The sequence below is a fragment of the Pristis pectinata genome, chromosome 18, assembly GCF_009764475.1.
Source record: "Pristis pectinata isolate sPriPec2 chromosome 18, sPriPec2.1.pri, whole genome shotgun sequence".
In the NCBI taxonomy this organism is placed as follows: domain Eukaryota; kingdom Metazoa; phylum Chordata; class Chondrichthyes; order Rhinopristiformes; family Pristidae; genus Pristis; species Pristis pectinata.
The window spans coordinates 21,392,850-21,405,312 of record NC_067422.1 but is presented as its reverse complement, the minus strand read 5'-3'; the positions used below and the strand labels follow the sequence as shown (position 1 = coordinate 21,405,312).

Genomic DNA, 12,463 nt, shown 5'->3' with positions numbered 1-12,463 from the left:
TTCTAAGGAGTCTGGCAATGAAGCAATGATATAAAACATATTCCAAGCACCAGTTTAATGGAATAACTATTGCCATATACATACCGTAAGCTACAATTAATGTCTCAACCATCATTTCCCATAAATATTAATGGCTGAAATCCCAGAAAATGACAAAACATATGATTAAACCCTCATCACAGCTGTTGTCTGGAATACTGGTGGAGGGGCAGAATTCTCAGAAAATGAAATTTGCCCCATTTTAATATCATCACGGTGGTCAGCTACATAAGAAAGAACATTCAAACTGGAATAAAACATTCCCAGATGAACTGGTTATTGATGAGCACTGTTTCCTTTTACAGCAGACTGAAAGGTAATTATGGAGGCACCAAAGCAGGTTAACCTACTGGCGAGAAACATATTGAACTATAATTTTCTGTAGCAGATTATCTCATAGCGCCTGTTATTAGTTAGACTTGAGATTGCACATTTGGATTTTTATTGGCCCAGATTTTCATGAGAAATGCTGACAGCTTCTCATGGAACAGTTGGCATTTCCCCTCATGTGTTTCAGGAAATTCAGGACTCCAGCATGAACTTGGAAATCCTAAGCTTCCTGAGAAGTGTTCCTCACGATTTCCTGACTATTAGACTCCTCATGAAGTCCAAACCCACCAGTTGTACTGTGGGATTTGCTTACTGATCCTGCACCAGATTAGACAAGCCACATCATCACTCCATTTATTTCAATGGAGAGGAACAGCTGTGAGGGGCACAGTTAAGTGTCAAGTAACTATTTTTTTTCTTGAGTAAAATGACTTAATTTAAATGTATTATTTTTATGTATTTTCTAGCATTTTAAGTGGTCTAATTTTTAAAATAACATTTGTGTATGTCAGAGGTATAATTTTTGACAACTGGGTAAACGTTGGAAATATGGTCAATCATGTTGGAGCCAGTTTGGTGCACAAAGTTGCTGCTGGGAGATCCACTTAAGGAATGTCTGAGCTTGCAGATAGAGAAAAGATGGGTACAGGTATGCAATGAAAGGGAAAGAATGATTGGATTAATGAAAGTTAAAAAATAAAATTATATATTTTTAATAATTTGAATAATTGAAACCTTAAAGCATGAGAACACATAATTATACATGTGAATTTTCAGTGCAAAAGAGGATAATAGCAATACAACAAGTCCAGACATGCCCCTCCTTTACCTTATGGGATATTTAGTGATCTGTTTCACATTTACACCTTTCTTCTATGAAAGTCAGGGATTGAGGACACTCATGGCAGTGTCTGTTGCTCTCATTATGAAAGTACATATGAGAGTGTTACTTTTATCATGCTGAATCCGCATGATCTTGCTATCATGACTGAAAAATGCATCACCTGTGCAAAGGCTGAAGCTCAACATAAGCAATAGTGTGGCTCTAGCTGTGAAACTGGACATTATTAAATGAAGGAAAAGTGGTGATCATGCTATCAACATCATCCGTTACCTTGGCTTGTTGCTGACAACCATATGTTCCATCCTGCAAAAGGGTAATGGGATCAGCACGAAAGTGAAGCTTATGACAAAGCGTTTGACACAAAAGTTAACATGGCAATGCAGCCAAACAACAGTGGGTTGGCTACACTAAGATCTTCATCAGAAGAGTACAATGATCAGTCTTCCTTTATTCAGCAGAAACTATGTTTCTATGAAGGCATGAAGAAAGAAGAGGGAGAGAACTCTGCAAGTCCCAGTGTAAAACAAGAACACTTCATTGCAAGTTGTGGTTAGTTTCATTGGTTGCTCGAAGAACATATGTGTTAAGGAGGAATGTGCACTGACATTGATACAGCCAAGACATTTCTGGACACATTGTAGCAAAGTAACAAAGATAGTGACTACAACCATTGCCAAGTATTCAGTGCAGATGAGAATGTCTGTACTGGAGACAGATGCCATCAGGAACCTATACCTCTGAGAATGGGAAAAGTACTTCTGGCTTTAAGGCTTCAAAAGACTGCTTAACTGTTTTGGTGGCAATACAAAAGGTAACAAGAAACTGAAAACTTTGCTTATGTATCATAATGAGAATCTGAGCACAGTAAGTAATTACTTGAAGTGTTGTCTCCCTGGAACTTGGAAATCACAGCCCAAGACATCTTCCAAGAGTAAGTTACGGGACTCTCGATGAAGAAGTATTTTTCAAAAGAAAAGTTGACTTTTGAGATTCTCCTTATTTTGGACACTAAACTCTTGATCTGGACTCTGAGGCCTTTTGCCCAAATATCAAAGTTGTATTCCTGCCACAGTGAATGATATCAACCACATAGCAGATGGACCAGGGTGTTATAGCCACATTTAAAGCTACTATCCCATAAGGACATTCCAGACTCTCAGTGAATAGATTCTCTCTGTCCAAGAGTTCTGGAAGAATTTCAACATAATGGATGCTCTTCACTTTGGAGGTGCTGCATGGGACAAAGTTTCAGTTTAGTTTTGTGGAATAATTCATTCAAGAGCAATAAGCAACTTCATTGGCTTTGAACCAAGCATCATCCACAATGAGTTAGTGATTCGGGGACTGCAGGTGGAAATTGCAGATGTTGAAGAGAATGATCACAAGGAGTTCCTCTAGTCCCTTGCTGTGCATCTCACTAACAAGGGTTCAGCAGAGCTTGATGTGAAAGCATTTAAACAAGTGAATTATGGTGACAAGCTGCTGGAACACAAAAAGGCTCCGACAATGAAGGGTTTGCAGGAGATTTTCAGGTGTTCATTCTTACATGCCACATTCATCTGACAGATCATTCTGCCAAAGTGGCATGGCTCATAAATGGCAGCTTGTCATGTTACAGAGAGATTTATGATACAAAATTGCATGAAAGTAATCAGTCAACATTGATGGTTTTGTTAAAGGAGGGAAAACTGCCAAATACAAACCGTTCACAAAAGAACCGAGCACCTAACACCTCCAAAAATGAAAAAGATGTACGAACCCAAACATTTCACAACCATTGCAAAACCTGTGGCAGGGGGAGAGGATGATATCATCAATGACAGTGGATGATCACCCTCCTCCTCCTCCACCTAATTCTCCATCAACAACCACTCCCACCCCACCCCCCCACTCAACACCAGCAAACCAAACCAGTCAGTTTTCCAACATAATTAACATTATTTCATATTAAAAGTGAACTCTAATGGTACTGCACATGAATGATGACAGTTTAGAACCTAACCTACTCATTCAAAAATCAAATGACTGCAGGTGCTGTAAATCAAATAAAAATAGAAAGTGCTGGAAACACTCAGCAGGTCAAGCAGCATCCGTGGAAGAAGAAACAGTTAATGTTTCAGGTCCAGGACCTTCATCAGACCTTTAACTCCATTGCTTTTTATGGCATACAAATCCCAAAAGTTATTGCAAAAGTGGAACATGTTCCTCTTCATTGTTGGAAATAAATTCCCATTATGCATAGCTTCTCTATTTGTCATACTTTTCTGGAATGCACAAATGACAAATTACAAGGACCCACTGTAATTAACACTAATTATAAAGGCATGATATTTATGTTTACCAGGCAAATGTACCAACTGCACACCAATACATTTCATTGGTGAGGCAAACAGTGAGATGCCATTTTCAGGAGACTAATGTCACAACTTGAGATAGACGTTTGAATTTTTGATTTCAACTGACAAGAAGTTGTGCATTATTAACATTGAGCACCAAAACTGGACCATCAGTAACATTAAATGGAATAAGAAAAAATGTAATTTGCTTTGGTTAATTTGTTCATTGCTACAATCCACTGATCATTGCATCATAGCACAAAATTGATAGATGAGAAAGATCAAATTGCCTTGAACCACATAGGCAAGAAGAACCTGTAATTTGGATCAAAAAAAAACATAAATGGAAATCAAGAACTAATGGCCTCACAAAAAAAATTATTTTACCTTCAGGTCTGTAGGAGGACAAGGACTTAATGTGCTCCAGCTAAACATGGATGTATACTGTTACCAATGAGGAAATATTGAATATAAACTCCATGCTGTTTGCGTTGAATGTGCTAGTGAAGTTGATTGCAAGGTGAAATATATTCTATTGATACAAGTCTGGAAATGTCTGATCCCATCTGTTCTCTTCTAAGCAGACTCAGAGTCAGTCAGTATTTTGATGGAGACAGTCTGGAATACCAGATGGAGTAGACTTGACCTGCACAGGAGATGGCTGCAACCAGATCACCCGGCCAGGGAATCATCCATGATGCAAAGCATGTTGTAACATAGAATCATAGGGAGATACAGCATGGAAACAGGCCCTTCAGCCCACTGAGTCCATACTGATCATCAAGCACCGGTTTTTACATTAATCCTATCTTAACCCATTTTATTTTCCCCACACTCTCTTCCCCCGCTGCCCCATCCCCCTCAGATTCTACCACTCATCTACATATAAGGGGCAATTTCCAGTGGCCAATTAACCCACTGACCTGCACGTTATTGGAACGTCGGAGAAAACCAGAACACCAGAAGGAAACCCATGAAGTCACAAGGAAAATGTGCAAACCACAAAGGCAACACCGGAGGGCAGGATTGAATCCAGCTTGCTGGAACTGTGAGCTATGAAGCAGCAGCTCTATTAGCTGTGCCACTGTGTCGCACATCTCAGATGCCTCAAAAGTCGCAGGAGCTTTGGATCATACTATGACATTGCTATGCCACCTCAAGAAGATCCCTTTCTAACTGAATTATGTTTCTTTTCTTGATATTGTTTCTATAATTTATATCATGAAAAACACCATGTTCAACAAAAGGAATGCAAAACACACATTATACCTTAGAATGATTACCTCCCGTTCTCTTCTGTCTATTACGTTCATGGATGTTTTCAGCAACTTCTTGTGCTAAACAGCAGGTGGCATCATACTTCATTAGCCTGCAGAAAGCAGGGAAAAGTCCAAACATTAATAAGAATAGAAATGCTAAGATTTGGGTTATTTAAATACATTTAGGAAGACTGCTTCTCACATTTTATGACCTAGTTGCTAGCCCTCTTGCTTGAATCAATAGGTCAAAAAGTGTAGTCACTAGTCCCACTCCAGAGCACAAGCACTGAACTAAGGTGATGTTTCAATGCCAAACTAAAAAACTGCTGCAGATTTGAACACCTTGTCATTTAGATTAGACATCAAACTCGATCCTTGACTGCCTGATTCTGTAGATCAAGGGGCATGTAACAATCCACCGATGTATTTAAAGAATAATGAGCTTGTCAAATTTCCTGGCCAACCTACATACAACAAAGCAACTGGTTATTTACCCCAATTCTGTTGACAAAATCTGAGCAAAGTTAATTTAAAATATGTGCAGTGCTTTGAGACATTTGAAAGATGTTTCAGGTTGTGTATTTGACAACAGGAATGAAATGGCAATATATTCACATCTTTCTCTGTCAAATGATCACATGGAGTTTATCTATTAGGCAGACAGGAATTTGTTTGGATTTTGAGAATTTACTTTGTATATTAGGATGATTCATCCTCTTTATTGCCAGCACCAAGAAAGTAATATACATCCAAGCATAATTAATGAACAAAAATCTGATTAAGGAGTTCAGATGGCAGTAACTGTCCTCTTATTCTTGACAGGAGGTAAAAACCTTGAAATGGTAGTCTTTATAAATTAAGTTAGTTAGTCTTTTGTGGCACTACTCAGATATTTTTCAATATAACAGTCCACTATATTGACATCCAGTAACTTTGATTCAATAGTATTTTTTGTTTAATTGGGAATCAAAATTAAAATAGGAAGGATGGCCCTTCATCATCAAATGGCTGACAGTCAACCAAGAGAAACCTGACAATTCAAGTTCATCATTAAGTTCATTTAAATCATGTGAAAACAAAGTTAAATCCTCTTCAATTTTCCACCGAGAAAAATATTTACATTTTAGTAGTTACTTGGGCTATGGGTGATGCAAGCAAGACCTCTTCTCATTACTACCATCGGGGAGGAGGTATGGGAGCCTGAAGACCCACACTCAACAACTCAGGAACAGCTTCTTCCCCTCCGCCATCAGATTTCTGAACGGTCCATGGAAACTACCTCATTATTCCTCTTTTATTGCACTATTTATGTATTTTTGTAATTTATAGATTTTGTCTTTGCACTATACTGCTGCCGCAAAACAACAAGTTTCACATCATATGTCAGTGAAAATAAATCCGATTCTGATAGCCATGCTTACTCTGCAATCCTAACAGCCATCTTGCTCCCACAATTCACTTGGGAAATGCAAAATACAGACCCGACAACACTGGAAGAAAAGCAATCAACATCAAGTCAGGACAATACGCAGCTGGGTAGGGGAATAGAACCTGAGATTTCTCCACTATCACAGAAACTAGCCTTCAGGTAATTTGATTCATTTTGCTTGCTATCAAGAAACAGCTGAGAGTGTTGTATACAGCAAAGGCAATGGGCCAGACAACATCGCAGGTGCACTACTGAAGACCTACATTCCAGAATCAGCCACGCCTCGAGTGAAGCTGTTCCAATAAAATCACAACACTATCCCACAATGTGGAAAGTTGCCCAGAATTGTCCTGTTTACGAAATGCAGGACAAATTCAATCTGGCTAATTACCATCAATAGCCTATTCACCATATCAGTTTGGGTCTCATCTGAGCTGCTTAACCTCAGACCTCATTGATGGCTTGGGCCAAGCATGGACCAAAGAGCTGAATTAGAGGTTGGGTGAGAGTGACTTCCAGGCATTATTTAACTAAGTGTGATACCAAAGAATCCTGGTATAATTAGTCAATGAGCATCAAGTAGTAAAACATTTAAATGACCACATAAAGGAAGATGGTTATCTGTTGTTGAAAGTCAATCATCCCAACCCCAGGACATTACCGCAGGAGTTCCTCAAGGAACCACCTTCAGCTGCTTCATCAATGACGTTCCTTCCATGAAAAGGTCAGAAATGGAGATGTTCTTTAATGACTGTGCTATGCTCATTCCATTTGCAACCCCTCAGCAAATGAGGTATTCTATGCCCGCATACAGCAAGACCCAGACAACATGCTGGCTGGTAAGTGGAAAACAACATTCACACACAATGTGGCAGGCAATGGTTGGCTCCAACAAGAGAGTCTAACTTAGCCTTGATATTCAATGCCAAGTGCTCCACCATCAAAGTCCCAATTTCTCTTTGTGCTCTAATAACCTCTTGTGTGGCACTTTATTGAAGGCCTCCTAAAAGTCCTGAAACAATAACTGTTTTTCTCTCTCCACAGGTGCTTTTATTTCCAGTATGCTCTCCAGATTTCTACAGATGTACAGTGGAGAGCATTCTGACTGGTTGCGTCACCGCCTGCTATGGAGGCTCCAACGTGCAGGATCAAAAGAGACTGCAGAAGGTTGTAGACTCAGCCAGCTCCATCACAGGCACAACCCTCCCCACCATCAAGGACGTCTTCAAGAGGTGGTGCCTCAAGAAGGCAGCATCCATCATTAAAGACCCTCACCACCCAGGACATGCCATCGGAGAGGAGGTACAGGATCTTGAAGACACACTCTCAACGTTTCAGGAACAGCTTCTTCCCCTCTGCCATCAGATTTCTAAACAGTCCATGAACACTACCTCGTTATTCCTCTTTTGCACTATTTATTTATTTTTGTAATTTATCCTAATTTTTGTGTTTTTATGTCTTGCATTGTACTGCTGCTGCAAAACAACAAATTTCATGACATATGTCAGTGATAATAAACCTGATTCTGATTCTATTGTCTGTTTTTATTTCAGATTTCAAGCATCTACAGCTTCTTTACTTTTCAAGAAAGGAATAGGCCAGCTAATAATTGGACAGTCATCCTTTCATTTGTTATGAGCAAATTATTGGAAAAGTACTGATGGATGGTATAAATTATTTAGGATGACATGGGTAAATCAATGCATTCGGCACATATTTGTTAAATGAAGTTCATGTCTGACTAATTGTTGCATTTCTTGAGGAGATAACAAGGAGGGCCAACAAATCAAGAGCATTTGATACAACCTACACAGATCTTCGAAAGGCAAATCGACAAAGTCACACATTGATCTGAAATGGCCAGTGGCAGATAACAAAGGGTAATAATAGATGGATGTTTTAGAAACCATATGGCCATATGCAGTGGGGCTCTGCAGGACTCATTTCCAGTTGCATTGCTTTTTGTTGTATGTATTAGTAATTTGGACTTGAACCTGGGGCCACAATTAAGAAGGTGGTACATTTTTTCCGAATTGGTTGTATGTTAGTAGTGAAGAGAAAAGTTGTAAGCTTCAGGAAAATATTATGGATTGGTTAGGTGGGTATAAAAGTGGTGGAGACAGAATGCCTCGCCACATATAAAAAGATTCTTGAAGACTTCTTGAAGTGACATTCCATACAAGGCAATGAACCAAGACTGGAAGGTAAGTATTCTGACTAGCCCTACTATTGCCAGCCAAAGGTTCAATGAGCCAAATGGCTCCATCTGTGCCACAAATGTCTCAAAGTGTATCCTTTATTCGATGAAAACAGGACTGACCTTGTCAGTGCAAATTCTGCCTGCAGCTTTCTTTAACAAACAAGTGAAATAAGGAAAAATAAACTCTTGCATACCCCATAGTTGGGAAGACAATGAAGTGGAAAAGGTGAAAGCTTGTAAGTAAAATAAGACCAGTAAAACAATAAGACAGGAAAAAAATATATACAATGAATGTGTGTGACATATTGCACCATGCATATATCCCCAATGGAAGAAGTGTGTCACTCTTCATGGTTCATATACATATTATGAAGGATGTGTAATACACTATATTGACCATTTATCCCCTAAAAAAGATGTACACCACACACTGTCTATATAACCCATGTGAAAAATGCATCTCACACACTGCATTGACCACAAGTGTGCAACAATGTCACAATGTTCACAAATCACCATTAGAAGTAATAACATGCTACCTTGTCCTTACATCCCTTGTAAAAGATGTCATACACTGTATTGTCCATATATTCTCTGTAAAGGATGTCATTTACTGAACCATTATGTGTCCTCCCTCACAGATTGCACTGTTCATATATCCCTAATAAAGGATGTGGACACTTGTGTGTGATACACATTCTTTTTAGGGGATAAATGGACAATCCAAAGTGTTACATTTCTTTTATCGGGTGTTTAAGAACAGTGAAGAGTAGCACACTTCCATTGGAGGCACAAGAGACTGCAGATGCTGGAATCTGGAGTGACAAACAATCTGCTGGAGGAACTCAGTGGGTCCAGCAGCATCTGTGGGAGGAAAGGAATTGCCGACATTTCCTCCCACAGATGCTGCTCGACCCACTGAGTTCCTCCAGCAGATTGTTTGTTGACACACCTCCACTACTGGGGATATATGCAGAATGCAATGTGTCATCCCCATTCTTCATGTATTTTTCCCCTATATCTCATACATCCCCAATAAAGGATGAATCACACTGCACTGCTTATACATCCCCACAAAAGATGCATCACACACTATATCTTCTATAAAGTAAATGCCAAGTACTGCATTATGCATATATGTCCTATGAAGATAATGTCATGCACTGCACTCCCTTCACTGTGCATATATCCCCCAAAATGGATGTCACACACTGTACTATCTTCCCTACTCCTATACACAATGTATTACATGTTGACTGTCCAAACATCCCCGATAAATGCTATGTCATGCATTGAACTCTTCCTACAGGGTGTGCATCAAACACTGCCTAATTCCTGTGCCCCAAACAAAGAATTTGTCATGAACTGCACTATCCACTATCTATGAAAATGCCGTGTCACCTTTCGCACAATGCAACCCCAACAAAGAATGTGTCTCACACTGCATTGTCCATATACTTCTCTAAATTCATCCTAAGCAGTCCTTCAGGATCAAGGATGACTGGTTTCAAGGATGTATCACACACAAGAACACCTATCCCCTATAAAGACTGTATTGCACACCACTCTGTCCATACGTCCCCGATAAAGGATGTGTCACACATTGCACTATCCTAACTCCCCTATAATGCAACTGAAAATCCAAAAAAGAATGTAAATGCTGGAAATCTGAAATCAAACAGAAAACATTGTAAATACTCAGCAGATCTGGATGCAATTGTAAAGAGAGAAAGCTAGTTAACGAAAGCAGTTCTGGTGAAGGGTCACTGATCTGAAACGTTGACTTTGCTTCTCCCTCCACTGACGCTGCCTGACCTGCTGACTTCCCTCCTCACCCACCTTCCCCTCGCCCCTCGCCCCACCAGCCGCTCACCACGGATCTCCAGCCATTGCTCTGCTCCAGCTGCGCTCTACTTCCTGCTTCTGGTTCGACACACAAATCAGCAGCGAATGCAACCCAGTCCTCTGAACATTAGTTCCGTCCGAGATTTGAGATTAGAATTGTAGTGATTTATTATCGCCCAATATTCTGCAGGCAAGTGTTGTTTTTATTATATATTTTAAAGACTTCTTCTTAAGTTTATTTCTTTCATTAACCCCATTGAAGACTGCAGTTGTCTCATGTGCAGCATATCATTAAGAATTGACTCTTTTTTTTAAACACGAAGGTAAATAATCTTTACAGTTTCTAATATATTAATATTTATTTGCTGTCCAGATAGCATCCTGTGAGCAGTCTACGGGAATTAAATCTAAACTCTGAGAGATGGTAGCAATGTGCAATAGAATAAAAACCATAGGGACATACAAAAAGTCAAATATTTATCCATTTTCTTTGAAGATTTTTGCTTATTACTTTTAAAAAAGATGGAATACAGAAATAATGCTTAACGTAATTATATTTTATCGATTTCCTAAGAAAGATTTTTTTCTTAAAGCTTCAGTGGAATCAAGAAGGATATCTGCAACTTATATTTCCATAGTATGTTTCACACTAGGAAGATATCCCAAAGTTTTGCAGTCAATGAATTGCTATTTAAATGCAGTTATAACTAACTTAGGCAAACACAACAGTATATAAAAGTCATTAAACAGTGGTAAGATGAATGACAGATAATACAATGAGGAGTTAGAGTCAAAAATATTCTTATTTGTATAGGTGATCAGTTTCCTGACAACACAAATCGCCCAGTATTTCCTGCCATTCTTACATGCTGCCAGAACAAAAATAAATCCACTGCCTTTAAAACACCTTCTAGCATACAAGACGTAATCCTAAGAAAGCCAACAATTAAAAATTCCTTTTTTTCTTGACTCTTTCTGCATGGCATTTGAAAATCTGTAAAACAAGCATCTCACAAACTCATTATCACACAATTTTAAAATATATTTCTGATGAGACATTAAACCAAGGTAAAGTTTGCTCCCCCGGGTGAATGCAAAAGATCCCATAGCACCATTTTAAAATAGTGGTGTTCTGAACTGGCCAACATTTATTCCTCTCAGCATTACTGAAAACAGATTATTTGGTCACTATCACATTGTTGTTTATCAGACTTTACTGTGCTGGCTGATTTGTTTCCTGTGTTACAATAGTGAACCAGCTTCAGAAATAATTCATAAGTAGAAATTAAAAAGCTCCTTTGAAAAACTTGTCAATTTCCAAAGAAAAGTATTATTTTTCAATTGTATGCTGTTGAAGTGAATCACAAAACTTGACTTTCATACTAACAATAAGGGGTAAAATAACATCACTAAAACAGATTAAATGGTTGGGTGAGTGATAACTATTGGCCAGGACATCCTGGAATTTTCCCTTCACTCCTATTGGTAGTGCTCTGCAATCTATAACACCCATCTGAGAGAGCAGGCCAAGGCTTAATGTAACACTTAATTCAGAAAAAGGCTGCTTCAAGATGCTAAGATGAAGCCTGGATTATGCTGCTGAAGTGGAACTCAGTAATATGACTTGTGACTCAGTGGAGGAAGTTGTAATACTGAGTCTAGTCTGCTGTTTTCAAGATATTTTATCCCATTCCTTACTAAGTCCAATACAGGGGTTCTCCCTGGCATCTAAAGTATGATCAAAGGCAGGTGCAATTTTCATAACAACTTTGAAAAAAGAAGGTTGTTAATATAAAACAAGGTAACATGCCTTAATGACTACTGACCAGTGGCTCTGACATCCACCATCATGAGGTGCTTCAAGAGGCTGGTCATGACACGCATCAACTCCAGCCTCTTGAAAAACCTTGACCCACTGCAATTCACCTACTACTGAAACTACACTCATCTCTGGAGCATCTGAACAGTAAAGACACCGACGTTAGACTATCGTTTATTGATTACAGTTCTGCCTTCAATACTATAATTCCAAGCAAACTCATCACCAAACTCCAACACCTAGGACTCAACACCTTCCTCTGCAACTGGATCCTTGACTTTCTGACCAACAGACCGCAATCAGTGAGGATAGGCAGCAACACCTCCAGCACGATTATTCTCAACATTGGTGCCCCACAAGGC

General features: G+C 39.1%; 1 protein-coding gene across 1 annotated transcript in view; it reads right to left on the bottom strand.

Annotated features, from left to right (window-relative positions):
- stx8 (syntaxin 8) overlaps positions 1 to 10,351 on the bottom strand; it is a 140,158-nt gene extending 129,807 nt beyond the window's left edge. Inside the window, exons 1-2 of the mRNA XM_052032969.1 lie at positions 10,311 to 10,351; positions 4,819 to 4,918 (exon numbers count right to left, since the gene is read on the bottom strand). Of these exons, the coding sequence (XP_051888929.1) occupies positions 4,819 to 4,918; positions 10,311 to 10,327 (117 nt within the window). The 5' untranslated portion in view covers positions 10,328 to 10,351. The remainder of the gene's footprint in view (positions 1 to 4,818; positions 4,919 to 10,310) is intronic.
- Between the last annotated feature and the right edge of the window lie 2,112 nt (positions 10,352 to 12,463).